This window comes from Rhincodon typus, chromosome 4 (genome assembly GCF_021869965.1).
Source record: "Rhincodon typus isolate 14 chromosome 4, sRhiTyp1.1, whole genome shotgun sequence".
NCBI lineage: Eukaryota > Metazoa > Chordata > Chondrichthyes > Orectolobiformes > Rhincodontidae > Rhincodon > Rhincodon typus.
Genome location: NC_063335.1, coordinates 6,424,966 through 6,448,240, shown reverse-complemented (window position 1 = coordinate 6,448,240; position 23,275 = coordinate 6,424,966). Strand labels below are relative to the sequence as shown.

Below are 23,275 nucleotides of genomic sequence, written 5' to 3'. Positions count from 1 at the left end.
TGTTTCCAAGCAGAGGAAAGGACTTTTGAGTTTTGAGCTGAGATCCGTTTCTGCTGAGGCAAACTTAATGGTTATAACCAGGGTTCTGAATATGTGCTGCTTTTGCTTATATCAGTCACTGTGGAGGAACTAATCATCACTCTCAGAATTGGGTACTTATATGAACACATGATCAGCACAATCGTTCCATTACCATATAGAGCATTATCCCTGATCATTTGACAATCCTACAGCATTGTTATAAGGAAAAGGAATTCAACAAAGTTTCCTGGGCTGATTTGGATGCGATGTTAGGTTCATAATAAGTCCACACATACAGGAGCCACTTTGGTCAAAACTGCAGGGGTTTGCATCCTTGAGGATGCATTTAAATTGGAGGACTGTATGAAAATGAAATCTGAACAGACATCACAGGCCAGTGAACCTGGGACCCACCCCCTTCCACAGGAGGCTAAATGATCCCATCATCAGCCTGGCATCTTTTATTACTAAAGGTACAAGAACATAGGAAATATATTGTAAACATGTTTATTAAACACAGAGATTTATCAGAACATTTTATAACATGGATATACTGAATGCCTGAAGCTTCTTAATTTTGCTTTCAAAGAAAAGGTTTTGTGCTGAATCTTACCACTCTTCAGGGCATGTTGTGTAAAGCCTGAATTAACTGTCAACACCTTGTATACATGAGACTCTGACTTTATTCAGTTATGTTCACTTGGCTTAATCTGCTATGAAAGGGGCATCATCACCTTTCAAGGTGTTCGTGAGCAAATTGAGCTCCTGAAACAGCTGGGATACAATCTTCTAAGAACCTTTCCTTGGAGCTGGAACTGGGTACAAGTACTCCTCTACTGTTATGATGGTTCCTCCAGAATAAAGCAGGATTTATTGGATGACCTGAGGGAATGAAAAGTATATTGCTTTTGATATATTTAATTTATTTTTCCTCACATACATCATTTGTGTTGCAATCAAGCAAATAATTACTGATGATCTATTTTAAGGATTGTTGTTGGAATATGGGTAACAATGATGAAGAACTATCTCTATTTGTCCTATAGGAATTACAAATGATCATATTATATGTGATTGCAGCCAAGCTATGGATAACAAATCCTCTGGAAGGATATTAGTGAACCATTTTGTTTTCTATAGCCATCCAGTCAACTCCATGGTTATTTACCTCTGCCAATGCAGAAATGATTGAATTTATTACTATGCTGTGGTGACTTCTGTGGTGCCAATTCAGTGCCATAGTGAAATAACTCCAAGAAGGCAGATATCCTGTCACCAAGTCACCTTTTATTTATGTGCGCACAGTACATGGTCTCTGACTAGCTTGCTCAGAGCCAGTCCCTAGTGTGAGGAGACTCTCTAAATCCCCTGTTTATATCTATCAGCTAGGGCTCCCTGATTGGCCCAGGTGAACAACCCAAAATCAAAGGACTCATTGTCAATGAGGTCCACCTGGTCCTTCTTCCAATCACTACACATGGCTACCAGATTATGTATCTTTTAGCAACAGCACTTTAATGCTAACCCTAGTTCAGTACATGCAGGCACTGGAGCAACTGATGGCCCACTGATTTGGATAACGAGATTACACTAATAGTTCTAAAAAGGAACATTTTTTCTGCATGTTTTTATTCTGAATATCTGTATTTTGTGACATTGGTGATTTGTAGTTCTTTCCATCCAGTACTAAGTTCACATAATGAAATCTATCCTCACAGATAATACCAAATAGGAGAAGCTACTTAGTACATTTAACAAACCTGGGTTAATCATGATAAGATTTTAGTTATTATCCAGGTACATGAAAACCCTGCTTCTCATATCTAATTTCTTAAGGGGAAGGATTGGTCTCTTTACCCCTTGTGTTCTAAAGAGAATTGTACATCCCGTAGGCTCGTAATCTCAATTTCCTTAAGTTGGTAGAAACAAATCAATTTGTATATTGTAATCTTCATCTGGGAGAAAACTCTCATATTTGCATATGTGTGAGTGGAACTTGGTCAAAGAATTCCAAGAAATTTTGTTGCCATTTTGCCAGGTTGCAGGTTCATATCAGTGAGACCCTCAATTCCTGAAACTAAGGTCAAACGAGGATCCCAACGCATACACCCAGCAGTCACCCAACAGTGATTTTCACTTGATCAGCCAATTAGTGACCAGAAGACATGTTCAGCTTCCAATTAAGGATAGAGGCTAAAAAGACTTGTAGCCCTCTACAGCAACCTTGTCCAACCTTTTTCAGTTGGAGGGCTTCATTTCAATTTTTGTCTCACTTGGTGCTGGTGAGCATATTTCAGAAAGTAAGTAAACATGTATTTCAGGGGGAAAAAGAATTCCAGAACAGTAAATTAACCCATCAGATAAATAAAAATGACTTCAATTTTGCAGAGCAGCAGAGATAACTAATAAACCTTTTCATCCTTTTTGGATAAGAAACAGAGTGAAAGAGAGAATTTCTAGTCTCTGAGACTTGATCACCCCCATGGGGGTTGGAGATAGTGGATGGATATGGGGCCTAACTAAGGAGCTGAGATTGACAAATACTAACCTTGCTTGCTTCTGGAAAGGCCAGTTGCCAGCCAGGAATCAAGAACATGCAGATGAGGAAGAGAGACAGAATAACACGTATACATATCAAGTGAATAAACTAGGTTTACCATTCAAGATCTATACACACCCATGTTCATCTAGAATTCTTCATTCTTCCTAACACTGTTGCATAATGCAACCCCTATGGTTTCAGCAGCTCAATTCCCAAGATGGTATTTGCCATTGTCCTGTGTGTTTTGGAACTTCTGATGGTCCTGCTAAATTCTACTGTGCCTACACTTAAGATCAGAATTAGTCAGTGGGAAATGAGGCAAAATATTGGAGTACAGCTTTGTTTTTTTTACTCAATTGGAAGTCACCCCTTGAAGAGGTGCCTAAAGTAGAGGGCAGAAGAATGTAACCAGATGTTAGTACATATGGGGTTCCAGAAGTCCAATGGAAAGTCCTTCTTGAGACTGTTAGCTAAAGCTGAAGCTCATGGAATTGAATGCAGTTGCTGACCTAGTTGAGAAATAAGCTGAACAGCTGGAGCCAGACAGTAGGGATAGTGAACAGAAACTCTCTGTTTGGCAACATATTTGGTGTTCTGTGAGGGTCTGCACTGGGGCCTCAACTATGAAGTGAATGTATTTACAACAAAGATAATGAGGTAGAAAGCCACATATCCTAAATTGCTGATGACACAAGTATCTATATGGGCAGAATTATAATCTGTGTTGATCAAAGCACAGACTTAATGATATGTTAATGGGCAAAACTGGAGTGAATGAATCAATAAACAATGGGCCTAAAAATTTTTGAAAGAGTGATAAGTTAGAAGCGATGCAGTTCCAAAGAGATTCATGGGGGAGATCCAGGTTAATACATCATTAAATACCATGAACAGATACAGCAAACAATCAATAAGACTTCAAATCTGGAGGACTAGAATTTTCTAAAGATTCAATCATGGAACGTGGGCATTGCTGGCTGGCCAGCATTTAGTGCTCATTTCTAGTTGCCCTTGAGAGAGTAATGTGAGCTCTCTTGAATTGCTGCGGTCATAGTGTGTAGACACACCATGCTGTTAATCTTTAACTCCTGGTGACTTCAGAAGATTAGCAATTCCATTCTGTGTATAAATTGACAGCCGTTCTTGTCTACATAACTACATTTATAAAATAAGTGGCTCTGAAGTGCTTAAGGATATATCAATGATGTTAAAGATAATATATAAATACAAAATGCAGATATCATTCATAAGTCTTTGAAGATAGCAGGCCAAATTGATTGATCTGTTATAATTAAGGCAAAAGATACAAAAGTAAGTAAACCTGCAATAATCACTTGTTGGGCCTAAGCTGGATTATTATGTTTAATTCTATACACTACTGCAAAAAGAATGCCAAGTCTTTGGAAAAATGCAAAGCAGATTTACTAGAATGGGATTAAGTTTGAGGGATGTCAGATGTGTGGAGAGACGAGAGAACCTGTGATTGCTCTCATCAGAGCAGGGAAGGCTAAGGAGTCATTTTATTCTGGTGTTCAAAACCATCAATGGTTTGATTGAGTAGATATGAAGAAGTGGTTTCCAATTGGAAGGTGGTTGAAAACCAGACTTAAGATAATTTGATAAAGAACCAAGGCTTGAAAAATTACTTTTTACAGTGAGTTGTCAAAATCTGGATTGAAAGAAAATTCAATAATTTTCGAAAGTGAATTGGATATTGTTGTTGGCAGTCACTTGAGAATAAGTATGACTATCCACCTAGGAAATTCCATTTTATAGATTATAGCTTCTGAGAGTCTGCGTGGCTGATAAACGTGATCCTAGAGCTGCATCTCCAACTGCACGTCTGGCAAGTGTTTCTGGGAGATCATTAGCATTCCTTTCTCCGGTTCCTTTCTGTACTTCCTCTTGCTGACTGGTGTTCTCAAATAATGTGTCCCTCCATACAGTAGTTTCCTCCAAATCAATTTCTTCTAAATGGGGATCTTGCACTCATTGATATCTAACATTGCATTTCTTGAAGGAAGCCTTTGAAGTGCTTACTTTGTCCTCCTCTTGTTCGAGTGTCTTCCTTGAGCTGGACAAAGAAGTTTGACATTGGTAATTGGGCCTTGGGCATCCTAAGTACATGATTGGTCCAGCCGAGTTGTTTGTAGATGGTCATGGCCTTAATGCTGGTGCTATTGGCTCCTTTAAGGGTGCTGATCTTACTACACCTGACCTCCCAGCTGATGGGGAGTAGGATGTACATTTGTAAAGAAAACATTTGCAGAACTATGGGAAAAGAGCAGAATTATGGTAGTAATTGGATAGCAACCTCAAAGGGCGAGTATGAGCATATTTGGTTAACCAAGCTCCCTTTTATATTGTAAGAGCCTAATTTTATATCAATCCATTCTTTCACATAATATGGCTTTGTAACATTTCAAAATAAAAGTAACCAACACTTCTAAATATTTGATTTCTTTGGTTTTGCCCTAATCCTCAAAGAAGAGCTTTTTGAATTTGTTTTGATTTTATCCTTTCCTCAGTCCTTCCATTGCCATAAGCCATTTGAGAATTTATCCCAAGCTTCTTTTCTGTGGGCCATGGCTTAGAAAAAGACCCTATGTTGATTTTGTTGTTGTGATGTTTATGGTTTTAGTTAACTTGTGTGAATTATCTGATCATTTGTTTTCTATTTTCCACTAAATTTCCATTTTGCTGTATTATTAAAATTGTTCAGTCCAAGTGATTGGGAAACCAGATTTTTTTGAACAAACACAATTTTCAATTAGTGGGGTAAATTTTAGTCCATTCACTAAGACCATACCATTATGTGAAGAATAGGCAATGTTCATATTGTTGTTGTGACACTAAGAATGTTCAATCTACATGGGATGAATGGGATATTCTATTTTAAAGTTGATAATTTTTGATGGTCCTGGTGCATTTATCCAAATGTCATTTGTTTGTTTCGCCATGTTTTGATTGGCAGTAATTTGTCATTATTAGGACTAACATGGAGTGTAACAACTGTTCTTGAATTTCTCAGGTAATCAACGGGGAAAGACTTGTGGTAAAACTTGCAGAGAGAACAGGGACAACGAGTGGATGGGTGTTAGTCTGTCTCGACAGACTGAAGGCAATGGTAGCATCCTGGTAAGATGATGATCTCTTAGCAACACCCTGCCTTTATAGACTTGTCTGATGTACTAAATTCCATTGTGACTTCTTTTCCGCTCTTTTTCCATTGGAGGAGTCATCTCATCAAATAGTGCCCCAATCTGCACAAACATGAATCTAACTGTATGAAATGTTGAGTAGCCATGCAGAGGCTATAAACTCCTCCTGTGAGAAAATTGGTCTGATCAGATTATGAGACTTGCCCAGTTGGTAACTGAACTTCCTAGCAATTCACTCAGGCCAGTGGTAAGAGGTACATGATGCCTAGACTTTTGAATGCGGCTGAGACTTGAGGACTGGAGAAAAACAGGGAACAAACCTCACAAAAGTTACAAACTATAGCAGGGTGCTTGAGGATTGGTCAGCCAGCTGATAAAGCCTCTGATCCCTGAGAGTATAACCCTTTAAGAAACTCCTCTTTAGAGATATGTGCAAATTAAGGCAGCTAAAAATGGGAGGACACTTTCCCTCACCAGGTTGCATAGTAGGTAGTGAGTCAGGCTGTGTAAGCTTGAGAGGATCGATTGAGGCTGGTGAGTTAATGGACTTATTGTGTAATCTTGCTTTTTGTTATTAGTATTTCAAGGTATTTGGAATCGAATTGATGAGAGATTACTGCCTGTGATAGAATGAAGGCTCCAAAATGGTACAGCCAAGTAAAAGAACAGACCCTGGGAATACTTGATTTAGTAACTATTCATGGATAAGACAGCAATGTTCCAAATGATTCCAAAGTTCCAGACAAATAAAATTCCAACAGAACAAACTAACAAATGGTAAATGTAAGGGAGGGAAAAATACTGGTGAGAGACTGATTGCTGCAAAAGCAGAAATTGCTGGAGAAACTCAGCTGGTCTGGCAACATCTGTGGAGAGAAAAAAGAGTTAATGTTTTGGGTTCAGTTTGGCATTCATTGTGTAGTGCACTCCTCAGCATTTACCTGCATACCTCAACACTAATACAAAAATTAATAGACTATTCACTTTACAACATGGCTTCTCTGTTCAATGAGATAGTTGCTTTCTGTAGGGACTGAGCCAGTTGAGAGGCGGTCATTTGATACGTGCAGGTCTTTATTTTTAATAGCTCCCTGAAAACCAAGTCTCATTTTCTGCAAAGTGATTTGTGTTTAAGGTAGCATCCATGGAAAGAGACAGAGTTCATGTATCAGGACCAAGGACCTTCTGAGTGCTGTGGGAAGGTCATTGACCTGAAACATCAACTCTGTTTCTCACAACAGATGCTGCCTGACCTGTTGAGCATTTCCAGCTATTTTTGCTCTTATTTCAGATATCCAAGATCTGTAGTATTTTGCTTTTGTCTTTGGTTTGTATTTAAATATTTAATTGAAAATTTTATGACTTGCTACATGTTGCATTTCCAGGATTATACTATGCTTCATGATATGACAAGTCATAAGTAGTTCTAAATTTTAATATTCATGGGATTTCATGGCTGAATTGCAGTTGTCTTAAAATTATACATACTAAGCAGAGTCTGAACAGGAGCAATGTATAAAATTATCTGGGGTCCAACGAGAAAGAAATAACTTGTCTAGCGCTATTTTGAAACTCTATGTCCCAAAGCAGCTTATGGCCAACAAAGGACTTCAGAAGTGTAGTCACCAGTGCAGAATGTAGGTAATAGCAATCAGAATCCTTTTGAAAAGGATATTAAAAATACACGTCCAGCACAATCCAGGAGAGTTGTTAGTGAGTAATGCAGCCATTCATAGTAGAAAAGAAAGCCCAACCAACGAAAAATTGTAAATTCTCTCAAGTTGTCATGCAGTTACAGTAAAGGTGGCTAAATATAGAAACATAGAATCATAAAAAGAAGGAACAGGAGTTGGCCGTTCAGCTGTGAAGGCTAACATACCATTTGCTTTTTTTCACTGCCTGCTGCACCTGTTGGCTTATTTTCAACGACTGCTATAATTGAACACTCAGGTCTCATTGCACCTCCCCTTTCCCAATCTATTGCCATTCAGATAATCTGCCTTCCTGTTTTTCTTTTTGCTACCAAAGTGAATAACTTCACATTTACCCACATAATGTTTCATCTTCCATGCATTTGCCCACTTACTCAACTTATTCAAATCACACTGAAGAAAATCTTCATCCTCCTCCTGCCAAGCTTTGTGACATCTGTAAACGTGGAGATATTACATTTAGTCCTTCATATAAATTGATAATACATATTGTGAGTAGGTGTGGTGCAAATACTGATCCCTGTGTACCCGTCTAATCAGTGGCTGCTACTCAGAAAAAGATTTATTTATTTCTACTCATTGTTTCCTTTCTGCCAACCAATTCTCTATCCATGCCACTACACTATCCCCAAACCCTTGAGTCCATTAATGCTACACTTTAAGAAGTCCTTTAGTTGCCTCTCAAAACAATTATTCTAACTGTGAGCTCAGCTCCCTCCTGAAGTATGTGGTTCTGTAGCCTTTGAAAATCAGTGACGCATCCATAAAGGCCCAACTGTACAAAATAAACTATTACATCTTCAGACAATCTAACATTTTGTAACTGCAAAATGATGATCCTTCCTTTTCTCAGCTTTATCAGATGTCCTGCCAATTGAAATAATCTAGAGTCAATTGTTTTTAATCTAAGGAAAAGCTTCAAGATCATTTGTTTCAAACTTAAAGGATTATGCACTCTTAAATAACTTCATGACAGGATATTAAGGTTCCCAAGCAGTATGAATTTCAGTTCTGAATGTGTATTAGTATAATGTTGTAATGAATCTCAATGCTTACACATTACTGATCAATGTAACCATAACGTACCTTTGGAGGATAGCTGACTTTAATCAGTCATTGCAGTAAATAATATCTAACTTGTATCACAACAACTAGTAATGACATTTGATGTCATGAAACCAGGTAACACTTAGCAGTCAGAATATTCCAACCTCCTCAGCAAGTTTCCCCCAAAGTTCACAAACTGTAAAACAAAGTGTGTTTTTCAAAGCATTCCCAAACCTGCCTGATTCTATCAAAGTACCAAAGGACGGGAAGAACAAATTTCCCTTGAGGCAATCCACAGAGTCCCAGGCATCATTGGACATGCATACATGATAATGCAATTCCACTAATAATGCAGCTCAGTCCCTGATTGATGTCACGGCTAATGTTTTGGGTCTAATTCTCCAAACTGCATTGATCTCTGTGCTGCCATGTAGCTGTGAACCCATGCGGAATGAATTCTTTCAATATTCTGAAATTACTTTAATGTTAATTCAAGCCTCCTGTGCCAGGCTCAATAGTGTGATGCACTTGATCTGATTATGTCATCAACCACCTCACGTGTGTGTGTGAGTGAGTGTGTGAGTGAGTGTGTGAGTGAGTGTGTGAGTGAGTGTGTGAGTGAGTGTGTGAGTGTGTGAGTGAGTGTGTGAGTGAGTGTGTGAGTGAGTGTGTGAGTGAGAGAGAGAGAGAAGGAAATATTTGATCTACTTTCATGTTTGTTGGATAGTTTATATGAAGTTGATTGCAGGCAACTACTATCATTCCGTTTATCATGCCCTTCATTCCGTTTGTTTCTAAATGGAGCCCTTGTAAACAAGTAATTAATTTCTTGTAATTGACAGTAGTGGTAACAGAAACTGGTTAGTGCACTTTCCCTAATTCAACTGCGACCTGTTTAAGTGATACATATTAGCAAAAGAAGAATTAGAAAAAGACTGTGCACAATGTGGTGAACATCTTAGACAACATCCAGCTTTTTGTTGAGAAATTTTAGTAGCATTTGCATCACACAAGTGCCAGGGGTGATGGCCATCTCCAATAAGAGAGAATCTAACCATCACTCCTTGACTTTATATGGCATTACCTCATTGAATTGCCCACTATCAATACCCAGGACCTTTGCCTAGAAAATTAACTGGAGTGATTTTAAATACTGTAGTTACAAGAACAGGTCAGAAGTTAGAATTCTGTGGCAAGTAACTGTTTCCCCAATTCTGGTCATCATCCATAAGACACAAATCAGGACTGTGATAGAATTCTGTCCTCTGGTCTGGATAAGTATTGCTCTAGCATCACGCAAGAAACTCGAAACTGTCCAGGACACAAAAATTCATTCATGGGGTGTGGGTTTGACAGGCTAGACCAGCATTAATTGCTGATCCCTTTATTGCCCTGGATAAGATAGTGGTCATAGAGTCATGTAGCACAGAAACAGACCCTTCGGTCCAACCAGACCATGCTAAACATAATCCCAAACTAAACCAGTCCCACCTGCCTGCTCCTGGCCCATATCCCTCCAAACCTTTCCAATCATGTACTTAGGATGTAGGATCAAGGAAAACCCTAAAGCTTTCTATAGGTATGTCAGGAATAAAAGAATGACTAGAGTCAGATTAGGGCCAGTCAAGGACAGTAGTGGGAAGTTGTGCGTGGAGTCCTAAGAGATAGGAGAGGTGCTAAATGAATATTTTTTGTCAGTATTCACACAGGAAAAAGACAATGTAGTCGAGGAGAATACTGAGATACAGTCTATTAGACTGGACGGGATTGAGGTTCATAAGGAGGAGGTGTTAGCAATTCTGGAAGGTGTGAAAATATATAAGTCCCCTGGGCCGGATGGGATTTATCCTAGGATTCTCTGGGAAGCTAGAGAGGAGATTGCAGAGCCTTTGGCTTTGATCTTTATGTTGTCATTGTTTACAGGAATAGTGCCAGAAGACTGGAGACTAGCAAATGTTGTCCCCTTGTTCAAGAAGGGGAGTAGAGACAACCCTGGTAATTATAGACCAGTGAGCCTTACTTCGGTTGTGGGTAAAGTGTTGGAAAGGATTATAAGAGATAGGATTTATAATCATCTAGAAAGGAATAATTTGATTAGGGATAGTCAACACGGTTTTGTGAAGGGTAGGTCGTGCCTCACAAACCTTATTGAGTTCTTCGAGAAGGTGACCAAACAGGTGGATGAGGGTAAAGCGGTTGATGTGGTGTATTTGGATTTCAGTAAAGCGTTTGATAAGGTTCCCCATGGTAGGCTATTGCAGAAAATACGGAGGCATGGGATTGAGGGTGATTTAGCGGTTTGGATCAGAAATTGGCTAGCTGTAAGAAGACAGAGGGTGGTGGTTGATGGGAAATGTTCATCCTGGAGTTCAGTTACTAGTGGTGTACCTCAAGGATCTGTTTTGGGGCCACTGCTGTTTGTCATTTTTATAAATGACCTGGATGAGGGTGTAGAAGGATGGGTTAGTAAATTTGCGGATGACACCAAAGTTGGTGGAGTTGTGGATAGTGCGGAAGGATGTTGCAGGTTACAGAGGGACATAGATAAGCTGCAGAGCTGGGCTGAGAGGTGGCAAATGGAGTTTAATGCAGAAAAGTGTGAGGTGATTCACTTTGGAAGGAGTAACAGGAATACAGAGTACTAGGCTAATGGTAAGATTCTTGGTAGTGTGGATGAGCAGAAAGATCTCGGTGTCCATGTGCATAGATCACTGAAAGTTGCCACCCAGGTTGATAGCGTTGTTAAGAAGGCATACAGAATGTTAGGTTTTATTGGTAGAGGGATTGAGTTTCGGAGCCATGAGGTCATGTTGCAGCTGTACAAAACTCTGGTGCGGCCGCACTTGGAGTATTGCATACAGTTCTGGTGACCGCATAATAGGAAGGATGTGGAAGCATTGGAAAGGGTGCAGAGGAGATTTACCAGGATGTTGCCTGGTATGGAGGGAAGGTCTTATGAGGAGAGGCTGAGGGTCTTGAGGCTGTTTTCGTTAGAGAGAAGAAGGTTAAGAGATGACTTGATAGAGTAGTAAGGGCGTGGAATGGCCTGCCTGCAAAAATAGTAGACTCGCCCACTTTAAGGGCATTTAAATGGTCATTGGATAAACATATGGATGATAATGGAATAGTTTAGGTTAGATGGGCTTCAGATTGGTTTCACAGGTCGGCGCAACATCGAGGGCCGAAGGGCCTGTACTGCGCTGTAATGTTCTATGTTCTATGTTCTATCTAAGTGTCTTTTAAACATTGTAACTGTGCCTACATCCAGCACTTCCTCAGGAAGCTCATTCCACACACAAACCATCCTCTGTGTAAAATATTTGCCCCTCATGTCTTTTTTAAATCTCTCTCCTTTCACCTTAAAAGTATATTCCCTAGTCTTGAAATCCCCATCCTAGGGAAAAGACTTCTACCATTAACCTTATCTATACCTCACATGATTTTATAAGCCTCTGAAATGTCACCTCTCAACTTTCTACGTTCCATTGAAAACGTCCCAGCCTATCCATCCTTTCTTTATAACTCAAACCCTCCATTCCCAGCAACATCCTGGTAAATCTATTCTGATCTGTCTTCAGCTTAATAATATCCTTCTTGACCTGCTGCCATCCTACAGGTGTAGGGACACCCACAAAGCTATCAGGCGACCCAGGGTTTTGACCAAGTGGTATGGTTTCACATCAGGATGTTGTATGACTTGGAGGGACCGTGCATATGGTGGTGTTCCCATGCATCTGATGCACATTTTCTACTCGGAGATAGAGGTTATAATTTTGGAAGGTGCTGTCTAAGGAGTCTTGGTGAATTTCTGTGGTACGTATTTCAGATGGTGCACACTACTACTACTGTGCATCAGCAGTGAAGGGAGTGAATGTTTGTGGATATGGTGCCAGTCAAGCAGGATGTTTTGTCCTTAATGGTGTCAAGCTTCTTGAGTGTTGTTGGAGCTGCTACCAGCTAGGCAACTGGAGAGTTTTTCCTCACATTACTGATTTTTTTAAATTTGAAAAATATACTTTATATGTGTACAAATATATTCTTAAGAATATAGTTACTCTACAGTAATATATGAAGAAGCAAGCATTGGAGTTTGACTCTATCCAGCAAAAAAAAAGCAAGTCTTACTTGGTACAAGATTATATTTACATCTATATGGCAACAGGAGGGTCTGATAACTGATTAGGTCCCCATTTAACTTTGGCAGAAAGACCTTAGATGGTGGTCTTTTCCCACTGTACCTTGTTGGCAGCTGCCCCAAGCTGCAGTGCACCACTCAATACGTGGTCCTGGACCTTGGAATATGCCAGTTTGCAATACCTGGTTGAGCTCAGCTCCTTGCACTAGAAGACCAAGAAATTTTGGGCAGACCAAAGAGCGTCTTTCACCGAGGTGATGGTCCTCCAGGCGCAGTTGTTTGTCTTAGTGTGTGTCCTGGGGAACATCCCGTAGAGTGCATAGTCCTGCATCATGGAGTTGCTTGGTACGAACCTTGACAAAAACCACTGCGTCTTTCTGCAGACTTCCTCTGCAAAGGCACATTCCAGTAGGATTTATGCCTTGTAGATTGTGAACAGGCTTTGAGGAAAGTGAGAGCTACTTTCTGCAGAATTCCCAATGACTGACCTGCTCCTGTGATTTTTAATGATTTTGTACACACTTTCAAATAGTTTCCATTAGTCTGAACTAGAAAGTGACCTCGCAAGTGAATACATCTGGCACCCAGAACACTGGATATTTGTTCAGTCACTCAAATTGAAAAGTGTGTGTTGTTGAATGCTTTCAAATGCAAATGAGCTAATCCTACTCTTGGTTCTTCTTTCATGGCATTCATCATAGTTGAAGTGTAATTGGGGGTGAGGATGATTAGAATGCTCAGATGTATTTTGATCTCTGTTCTAAAGTCATTCCTTTTTTCCCTACTTTTGTAGTTTCTAATACATTTCTCCATTTAATATGAAGCTGTGTATCTTATTCTTTCTTATTCATTATTAAAAGATAGTGGTCCGGTTCAAAAAATAGCAATAAAGGCTAATAGAATATTGGCCTTTATTTTAAGAGGCCTGGATTACAGAGTGAATTAAAGTTTTCTTTGTGGAGTTCATTACAAGGGGGTATAACATTAAAATTTGAGCGAGGCCTTTCAGAGTGCTTTCAGGAAGTACTTACACATTAGATGATGGATATTTCGAAGTATCTCCAGCAAAAAGTTATGAAGGCAAGATTAATGGAAATTTTAAAAGCAAATTGGAGAATTTTGTGTGAGGTGAGGCTATTTAGGGTTATGGCATCAAAGTGGGTAAATGGAATTAAGATATGAATCAAGCATGACCAATTTGAATGGCACTGCAAACTGGAGGGATTGAGTGGCCTACTCCTGCTTCTAGTTTCTGCACCCCTTTTCTTGTGATGTCCTCTGCCGTTAGACAGTGTTTACATCTTCACACATTATGATCCTACATGTAGTAATAAAAGTTAATAACAAAAACATGCAGTTGAACACGTTTGATACATTATAGATACATGTGCATTTGTATAAACTCACTGGCAGACCTCAAAGCAAGAAAATGTGATGTTAGTTTTTATTGAGATCATGCAATTTAATGAAATATGGTTCAACAAATGATTTATAATTTGGAGAGTGAGATAATCCATGTCAGTTCCATGTTTACATATCAGGAGTTTCACCATCTGATATATCTATAAACAACAGTCATAAAAAAACCCATCTCTTTCTTGAAGGCATTGTCCTTTGATCATTATGTTGTGACCAGTTTCAACTCCAGTAGGGTTCTCAAATCGGGGAAATATCAGATTGACGGTGTTTAAAAAAGAACTAGCGCATACCCACTAGCAGCGCCCACGCCTATGAGCTCACTTTATTTGATGAACCCTGTTTTTGATATATTGAGATACTCTTCACAGATGCTGTCAGACCTGCTGAGCTTTTCCAGCAACTTCTGTTTTTGTTTCTGATTTACAGCATCTGCAGCTCTTTTGGTTAATAGCTCTGCTTTTAAACTAATGAATTAGCAACACCTTCGTGTGTTTGTTTAATACAAACTCGGTTTATAAGCTTCATATAAACTCTCCAGTTTGAGTCCTTTCACCTGACAGAAAGCATTGGTGGTAGGAAGGGGTGGAGAAGGTGAGAGAAGTGGTCACTTTAGAATAGGTAAGTCAAACTCTTCTCATGCTTTTGCCTCCCTGCCACATCCTGAAGTTAGCTTGTTCTTTTGAGCAGATTAGTGGGATACACACAAGAGGACAGCTGAGACTTTTTCAATATATGCTCATGAGTCCTTATCGAGTAATTGGCAAATGATTGTAGTATTTATCCAAACGTTGAATGGGAAAGGGTTTTCCCGTTGTATCAGACTTGCCTGAAGGGGGATTGTAGACAGGAAGAAACTGAACAGAGAAGCTTTATATTTTAAGATGGTATGTGAGGAATGCTACTCCAGGCTCTAGACTGAACCTTTTCCTTTCTTCATTCATTCACGGGATGAGGACATCGCTGCAGCATTTATTGCCCATCCCTAATTGCCCAGAATGCTGTTAAGAGTCAACCACATTGCTGTGGGTACTGGAGTCACATGTAGGCCAGACCAGGTAAGGATGGCAGTTTCCTTCCCTAAAGGACATTAGTGAACCAGATGGGTTTTTCCCAACAATCGACAATGGATTCACGGTCATCATTAGATTCTTAATTCCAGATATTTATTGAATTCACATTCCACCATCTGCCATGGTGGGATTTGAACCTAGGTCCCCAGAATGTTACCTTGGTCTCTGGATTAACAGTCCAGTGATAATACGACTAGGCCATCATCTCCCCCATGAACCTATGAGCCTTTCTTGGCTGGAGGACTTGCTTCCCCATTAACAACTAGCTGCCTCACTGGGCCTGAGGCTATGCTCTCTAAATACCAATCTGCCTGTTGAATGTTCAGGTCAGTCAGTCATATTTGCTGCAGTGAGATCTCCATGTCCCCTATTCACTACCAGGTTCAGGATGTGCATGCATTGTGCTCTGGCTCCCCAGTAAAATTGGGACTGACCTCAAACTTCATTAAAAATAAATTGTCTAATTGTTATAAATTCTATATGTTACCATTTTAGTTGCTTTCACAAGTCTATCTTTTGATCCTCTTCAAATAAAGGGATAGCAGCATTCCTGTGATGCAGTTTTTTTTTGGGTTTTTCTATATTTGCAGAATTAAGTTATATAATTTTCATTGCAGTGACATTTGATTGTGGAAATATCACCGTCACAAAACAGCACAGTGCCACTTGCATTTGGTTTTCTTCACTGAAAATGATCTGGGCTGTTCCCTGAGTGTCAACCATTTCCCCTTTGAACAGTTGCTTGTGTGGAACGCAGGTTCATAAAGCTCTCTATCTCCAATTTTAGCTTGGTCCATTCTATCCTGAGAGGTATAAGATTAACTGTTTGTTAAATTCCGTGGAATACTTGAGTCTTAGCAGTATACTTTAAATTCTTTGAATTACATTTTGGTCAGATCCAGAATGATAGTGTGACCATGTGGCTTACTGTTTTCTATTGACCTAGAAACAGGTGGCGGCTGAGCAACTGTTATGGAAAAAAATGTAAACTAAAAATATGCTTCTGACCAGGCAGGTGCAGATGAACAGACAGGCCTATGAGCTCTGTGTCCAGAACCAACTAATACAGTAATAGAAGAACATTGAACATAGAATAGTACAGGCCCTTTGGCCCACGATATTGTGCCGACCTATGATCCAACGAAGATCAGTCTACCCTGCAGACCCTACATTTTACTATCCTCCACGTGCCTATCCAAGAGTCGCTTAAAAGTCTCTAAAGGATCTGACTCCACTACCACTGCCGCAGCGCATTCCACACACCCAGCACTCTCTGTGTAAAGAATGATGTGCATCTAGCGTTGGACCAAAATAACCCAGTATTTAAAAGTACTGTGAGAAAGAAAATGACAAAGCTCTCGTATTTGTTGATTATCCAAATTCTGTCAACAGCCATTTGTAATTTATCTTTGTTTTGATGGATTGAGTGGTTTTGGTGTTGGCATATGGGAGAAAGGAGGTAGTTGGAGTACACACGTTCCAAGACTGCCCTTGCATCTCCAAGATTTAAGGATTCATCTGCTGGATGCTGATGTGAATATTCAAGGAACATCAGCAAAAATGGGCTGATTCGTTGCTTATTAGCTGGAAAAATATTGAAGATGAGGCAAGCGAAGAAAGACCGTTTGACAGGGTGGATCACTTGGAGGCAAGGGGCCATGTGATAATGCCTCCAAGTTAGCAACCCTAAAGTGAATGTGCAAGGATGTGCAAGGCCCTGGGAATCCTTAACCCAATCATGTAGTTAGGGAACCTGAATGTCTGCTTTTAGGTCTGTGTTGGGCTGTGGGCTTGAGGGACCTCCTTTGACATGGAATTTGACTTCCAGTCAAAAGGAGTATTTAGAATATTTAAAAGACACAATCATGGTGTACTATGACTGAAAACTTATTGATTGCTTCCATCGATATCTTCACTAAAATTCTTGAAATGATATATCTTTAAAAAATTAATAAATGGCTTGTGTACAAATGAAAGTCAATTGAATTGATAGCAACTTGAAATTGTTGCGTGCTAGTTGAATGGAATTTCCACAATGGGAAAACATAGCCAGAATTGTGGCCCTAATTGCTCTTTTGATGTTTCCAAGCAAAACAAAGTGACCTGGGGTATTGTATATCGCCGCTACCTATTGTATGCAATGTATAGTTTATTTAAATTATGACCAGAACATTGTAGCTCTTGACTGATGACAGCCCAGTAATCTGTAGTGAAGGTTGCCAGTACCTGGGCTTCAAAAGAAATGGCAGTGAACTAGGGAAGTAAGAAGAAAGATTAAGCTCACATTTCTCAGTGACCTTCTACATACAGCCCTGTAAATGGACACATGGGGATCTGAAGACAGAAGTCAGGTTCTGGGAGTGGGTCTCCTGTGCACAGCTTTCACCAGTGAATTGATCCTTTAATGCTTGTGTTGTTTTGCTCAGGCCACCCATTAATTTAGTGCAGGAGTAACATTTGCAAAGTGTTTATAAGTATGCTGAAGATCAACAGGATGCTCTAAGTTGATTAAATCTTTTGCAGAAGCTCACTGACTTGCTCGACTGTAAACAGGTGGAAATGTACTTTTGGGAAAAGAATTTTGATAGCTTTAAAATTACACATCCTTTCACTAAATCACAGCATTATTTTTTATGGATTATATTTTGCTCAGATACCACAAAAACTCAGCTCACTTGTAGTTATAAGAATCAGTTAATATATTTACATATTTTTACAATTATTTTGTATTATAAAATTTGAATATTACTGAAAAAGAAGACATGTTGCTGAAGTTTTTTATCCTGCACTCCTCAGGACAATCACCAGAATGCCAAATTTCAACTGATCACCATATGTATTACAGGAAAAAAAGGTGCTGATTGGTCAGAAACTTGACTCTGGCTGAGATGTTGCTATGGAGAAAGCAATGGATACCTATAAACATCCCATGCTTCAGGGTAATTAGTAAATTTGCAAGGCTTGAACATGTTCTTTGGGCTTGCAGAGAACAACTCCCTGCATGTGTATGTATGTATCTGCCTTCGAGTAAGGGGAAATGAGCCATTATATGAGCTCAACTAAAGATCTCAAAATTGTTGTTAGTTTAGCCAATAGTGTACTCAGTGTTGTTCAATTCAAGCTGCCTAATCTCAGGATCACTTCTAACCATTGATTTTTTGTTTTAGGTTTTGAAAGTAAACATTGGTTGAGTTTGGTATGTACTTTATTTATTTTGAACAGCCAAAAGAATGTCATTTGATTTGATCAGCCATTAATTTAGACGTAAAGCTTGAGTACCTAACAATATTGTACTCCATTGAGAAAAGAAGACTCTGTGAGAAGGATAAACAATTCAATGCTAACCTCAGTATGTTTAGGTATCAAATTGAAAGGAAAGGCATACATTATTGTGAAGGTTAGCAGTTGGCCAGGAGGTTGTTTAGGTTTTATAAATCAGCAATGGATTCCTAAAAAAAATAGAGAGAGAAAAGAGATTAACATCAAACAAGCAAGAAATATCAAAACAGAGTTTCTACAAATGTAGTAGAAGGAAGAGAGTAGTTAAAGTAAATATTCATCCCTTAGGTTGTTGCCTGGTAGGAGTTATGGGATGAACAGTTTGGGATACAAGCTCGCTTTTATCCATATCAACAATGGTAAATATTGATAATGACTCAGATACTACATTCCTGGTTCAATGTCAAGGACTAGAGTGTTATAGATAGGTCTGTGAATGGGTAAAAAAAATGGCAGATTATGAGAGCTTATCCCCTCTGGTATGAAGAAAGAAAAACAATATCTCTTAAGCAGATAGCCTACAGAATGCTGCAGAACAGAGGGATCTGGGTGTCTTTATACATGAAATATGCATCTAAGCTGGTGTAAGTAATTAGGAAGGCAAATAGAATGTTGCCCCTGATTCCAAGAAGTTTGGAATATAAAGGCAGTGAGTCTTCTTGCAACCATACAAGACATTGGTGAGACCACACCTAGAGTCCTGTGAAGAGTTTTGATCTCTTTCCTTAAAAGGATGTAATTGCATCCGATGCAGTTCAGAGAAGCTTCACCTTGGATGAGTGGTTGGCTTACCAGGAAAGTTTGAGCAGCTTGGGCTCATATCCAGTGGAATTTAGAGGAATGAGACATGGTCTTATTGAGACTTAAGATTCTCTGGAGTTTCACAGATAGTTTTAAAAAAATTCTTTTGCATGTTGTGTGTGCCAACATTTATTGTCCATCCCTAATTGCCTTTGAGAAATTGGTGGTGAGCTCTGTTCTTGCACTGTTGCATTCCTTGTGGGGTAGACACACCCACAGTGTCTCAGGAAGGGAGATCCTTCCTGTGAAGGAATAGTGATATCATTGGAATTCAGAATAATGTGTGTCTTGAAGGGGAACTTGCAGGTGATGGTGCTCCCATACATCTGATCCTCGTATCCTTCCAGATTGTGGGTTATGGTTAGAAAATTACTGTCGAAGGAAGATGTTGACATTGTTTCAGAATAGTTTTAGGGTCACCCATTCAAAACAGAGACGGTAAGGACTTTCTTCTTTCAAATTTGTTAATCTTTGGAAATCTGTATCGAGAGACTGTGAAAGCTGACTGATTGAGCACAAACAAAAAGACAGAAACTATAGAGAGTTGAGGGCAATGAGAAATAGGTAGGAAGTACAAGTTCAGACCAGCCAAAATCTTTGTGAATTTTACAGCAGTCTTGAAGGGTGATATACTGTACATCTGCCCTTATTTCCTGTATTCTAGTGTTAGAGTTGTTTTTTTTAACAGAATGATATGATCTTTGAAGTATCTTTGAAATTAGAATCAGTTATTGGCACCTCACAGCTGAAGCTTGAAGTGTGAAGGCATGATTGTGATCTCAACATTGAACCACCAATGTCACATTAGAGAAAAATATAATCTGTTAATGAATTTAAAGATAGAAATGTTTATGCAATGCAGAATTTGTGATGGCTGAAATGCGCTGTTGGTAATTCTGAATACTGGGGTATCATATAAAATGTTTAATGTGTAACTTAAGAGTTTTTAAAAAAAATTAAACCTGGTTACCAATTGTTACAAGAATCTGCATGGGCTGTCTGAAGATTGTAGTTATTTTGATGTTTGTGTTGTAAATTGCCTGCTGGGATGTTGTGCAATAAATAATTTTACTTCTGTTTTGGTGTCAGCAATGGGCAAGTTGAGAGTACTGTTCTATCTTTGTGAGTTGATTCATGTCCCATTCCAGGACATGAGCACAAAAATCTTAACAGACAGTCTGGTTCAATATTAAAGGAGTGCTGCATTGCCAGCTGCTACAATTCTGATAGTGCAACCACGATGACTATCTATTAAAACTACTCTTTTTTTTGTTGTAGAGCACTTTGGGACATTCTGAAGTCATATAACTTGTTGTATAAACTTAAATCTGTTTACTATTCAATGTAAAGATGTGGTCTATTACTACAAGACAAAATTCCCAAAATGTTCAGAAACTTAAATGTGCTAATTTCCTTCATCCTGAGAAAGTTCCGACACTTTTTCATGTGTGTTTAAAAATGCATTTGGTTTAATGCTTGACCAGAAAATGATATGGTTATAGGCTGTTAAAAAGGTTTAGAGAGAATCAATAAATGTGGAGCTGGAAAAGCACAGCAGGTCAGACAGCATTTGAGGAGCAGGAAAGTCAATGTTTTGGTCCAAAACCCTTCGTCAGGACTGATGAAGGGTTTTGACCCGAAATGTTGACTTTCCTTCTCCTCGGATATTGTCTGACTTGCTGTGCTTTTCCAGCCCCACATTTACTGACTCTAGCTTCAAGTATCTGCAGTCCTTCCTTTTAGAGAGAAGGTATCAGAAAGTGCTAAAGTGTAGATTTGGACTATTTTTGTAAACCAAAGGATACCACAATTAAAGGGACATTATTTATAATACATCAAAAAGATATTTGTTGTCTCTAATTTGGAAAAAGATAGGGAACTGTGCATCATATTGCTACAATGAAATTATATGTCATTACAGGTTTATGCTTTTGTAATGTACGACATGCTGCCAAAAAAAACAAAATTGTCAAGCACTTCTTGATGAAGCAGCCTATAAGGGCCTTTTTAAGTATTTTGCATCGTTGGTGGGAATGCTAACTGAATGAGGGTTCCCGTTGGAAAATTACTTTTTGCACGTTAAGAAAGGGTAAATGAGCAAAGATTAATGATCTGAGAAGTGAGCAGACGTGGAATTCTGACATTTCAGCCATATCAAGAATGCTTTATTATAAATGATTGTTTCATATTTGAAGGTTTATCAAGAAACATAAAAAATGTGTTGTGAAAGCTTGTATAGGTATGTAAAAAGGAAAAGGTTAGCAAATACAAATGTGGGTCCATTTGAGGCAGCAACAAGAGACTTTGTAATAGTAAATGGTGAAGCTAAATAAGTAATTTGTGTCTGTCTTCAAGAACTTCCCTGAAATAATTAAAATTTATGGGACTCACAAGATTGGGGAATAAAATTAGTATTAGTAAAAATGTAGTATTGGAGAAATTAATGGAACCAGAAGTTGACAAATCCTTGGAAGCTGAAGACCTTCACTCTAGAGTATTGAAGTAAATGGCTACAGAGATAATGGATGCACTGGTGATCCTCTTTCAAACTTCTATCAATTTTCCAATGGTGCCTGTAGATTTGGGAGATTTTAAATGTAACCCCACTGTTTAAAAAAGGATAGAGCAAGAAAACAGGAAATTACGGACCTGTTAGCTTGACAACTTGGGTAAAATACTGGAATCTATTATAATGGATGTGATTACTAGGTATTGTCACCATTCACTGGAGTAGAGTGTTGGGAATCAAGCCCTGCTGTTCGTAGAGTCATCACAGAAGTTAAAAATATCAAAGTAAGTATGCAAAATTCACTTATTTCACCTGATTTTCAGATCCAGATTGATAAATCGTGGACCAGGTTTCTGTATTTAACAAGCATTACTATTTATTTCTGGTAATTAGATTCCAGGTACAAGTAAAAATCATAAACCATTAGCACATAACACTATAAGCACTTCAATTACTGCTTGCTCCAGCAGCTGTTTACACAATGCTTGCTGTAACTTTTTTTGTCTACTCACTTGTGGGATGTGGGCATCGCTGGCTGGCCAGCATTTCTTGCCCATCCCTAGTTGCCCTTGAGAAGTGAACTGTCAGGATACTTGCTTTTCAAAGCTCTCCGTAATCCTTCAAAACACTAGTTTTAAACAAGTTCTTTCTCATTTCAGGCCACAATTTTAAAAAGCAGTAAAATAAAAAGACACAGTCTTTGAAAATATTTAGGAACTAATTGTGTGATTGGACAGGATTAACATGGATTTATGAGGAGAAAATAATATTTGACCAACCTGATAGAGTTTGTTGGGGATGTTTCTGGAAGACTTGATAAGGGGTAAACCAGTGGATGTGTGGTATATTCGTTTATCATGCAAAACTACTAGCATGGTTTGAGGATTGGTTAACAGGCAGAAAGCACAGTGCAGGAATAAATAGGTCATTCTCAAGTTCACAGGCTGTGACCAGTGGGAGACTACAAGGATCAGTGCTTGGGTCCCAGCTGGTACACAATCTGTATCAATAATTTAAACATGGGGGCCATTTATAATATTTCCAAATTTAGAACATAGAACAGTACAGCACAGTACAGGCCCTTCGGCCCACGATGTTGTGCCGACTTATTATCCTACTAAGATCAAACTACCCCGCATACCCTACATTATACTATCATCCATGTGCCTATCCAAGAGTCGTTTAAATGTCTCTAAAGTATCTGACTCCACTACCACTGCCGACAGTGCATTCCACACACCCACGACTCTCTGTGTAAAGAACCTACCTCTGACATCTCCCCTGTACCTTCCTCCAATTACCTTAAAATTATGCCCCCTCGTAATAGTCATTTCCGCCCTGGGAAAAAGTCTCTGACTATCCACATCCTTCCTATAATGAGACGACCAGAACTAAACACAATATTCCAAGTGTGGAATTTGCAGATGATACAATACTTGATTGATCTGTAAGTTGTGAGGAGGATGCAAAGAGGCTTCTAATGTATTTAGATAACAAGGTGTAGAGCTGGATGAACACAGCAGGCCAAGCAGCATCAGAGGAGCAGGAAGTCTGACATTTCGGGCCTAGACCCTTCTTC

General features: G+C 39.0%; 1 protein-coding gene across 1 annotated transcript in view; it reads right to left on the bottom strand.

Moving 5' to 3' along the window:
• Nucleotides 1-23,275, bottom strand: part of LOC109931903 (integrin alpha-9-like) — a 153,395-nt gene that overhangs the window by 126,810 nt on the left and 3,310 nt on the right. Inside the window, exon 3 of the mRNA XM_048595627.1 lies at nucleotides 15,993-16,074. Coding sequence (XP_048451584.1) covers nucleotides 15,993-16,074 — 82 coding nt within the window. The remainder of the gene's footprint in view (nucleotides 1-15,992; nucleotides 16,075-23,275) is intronic.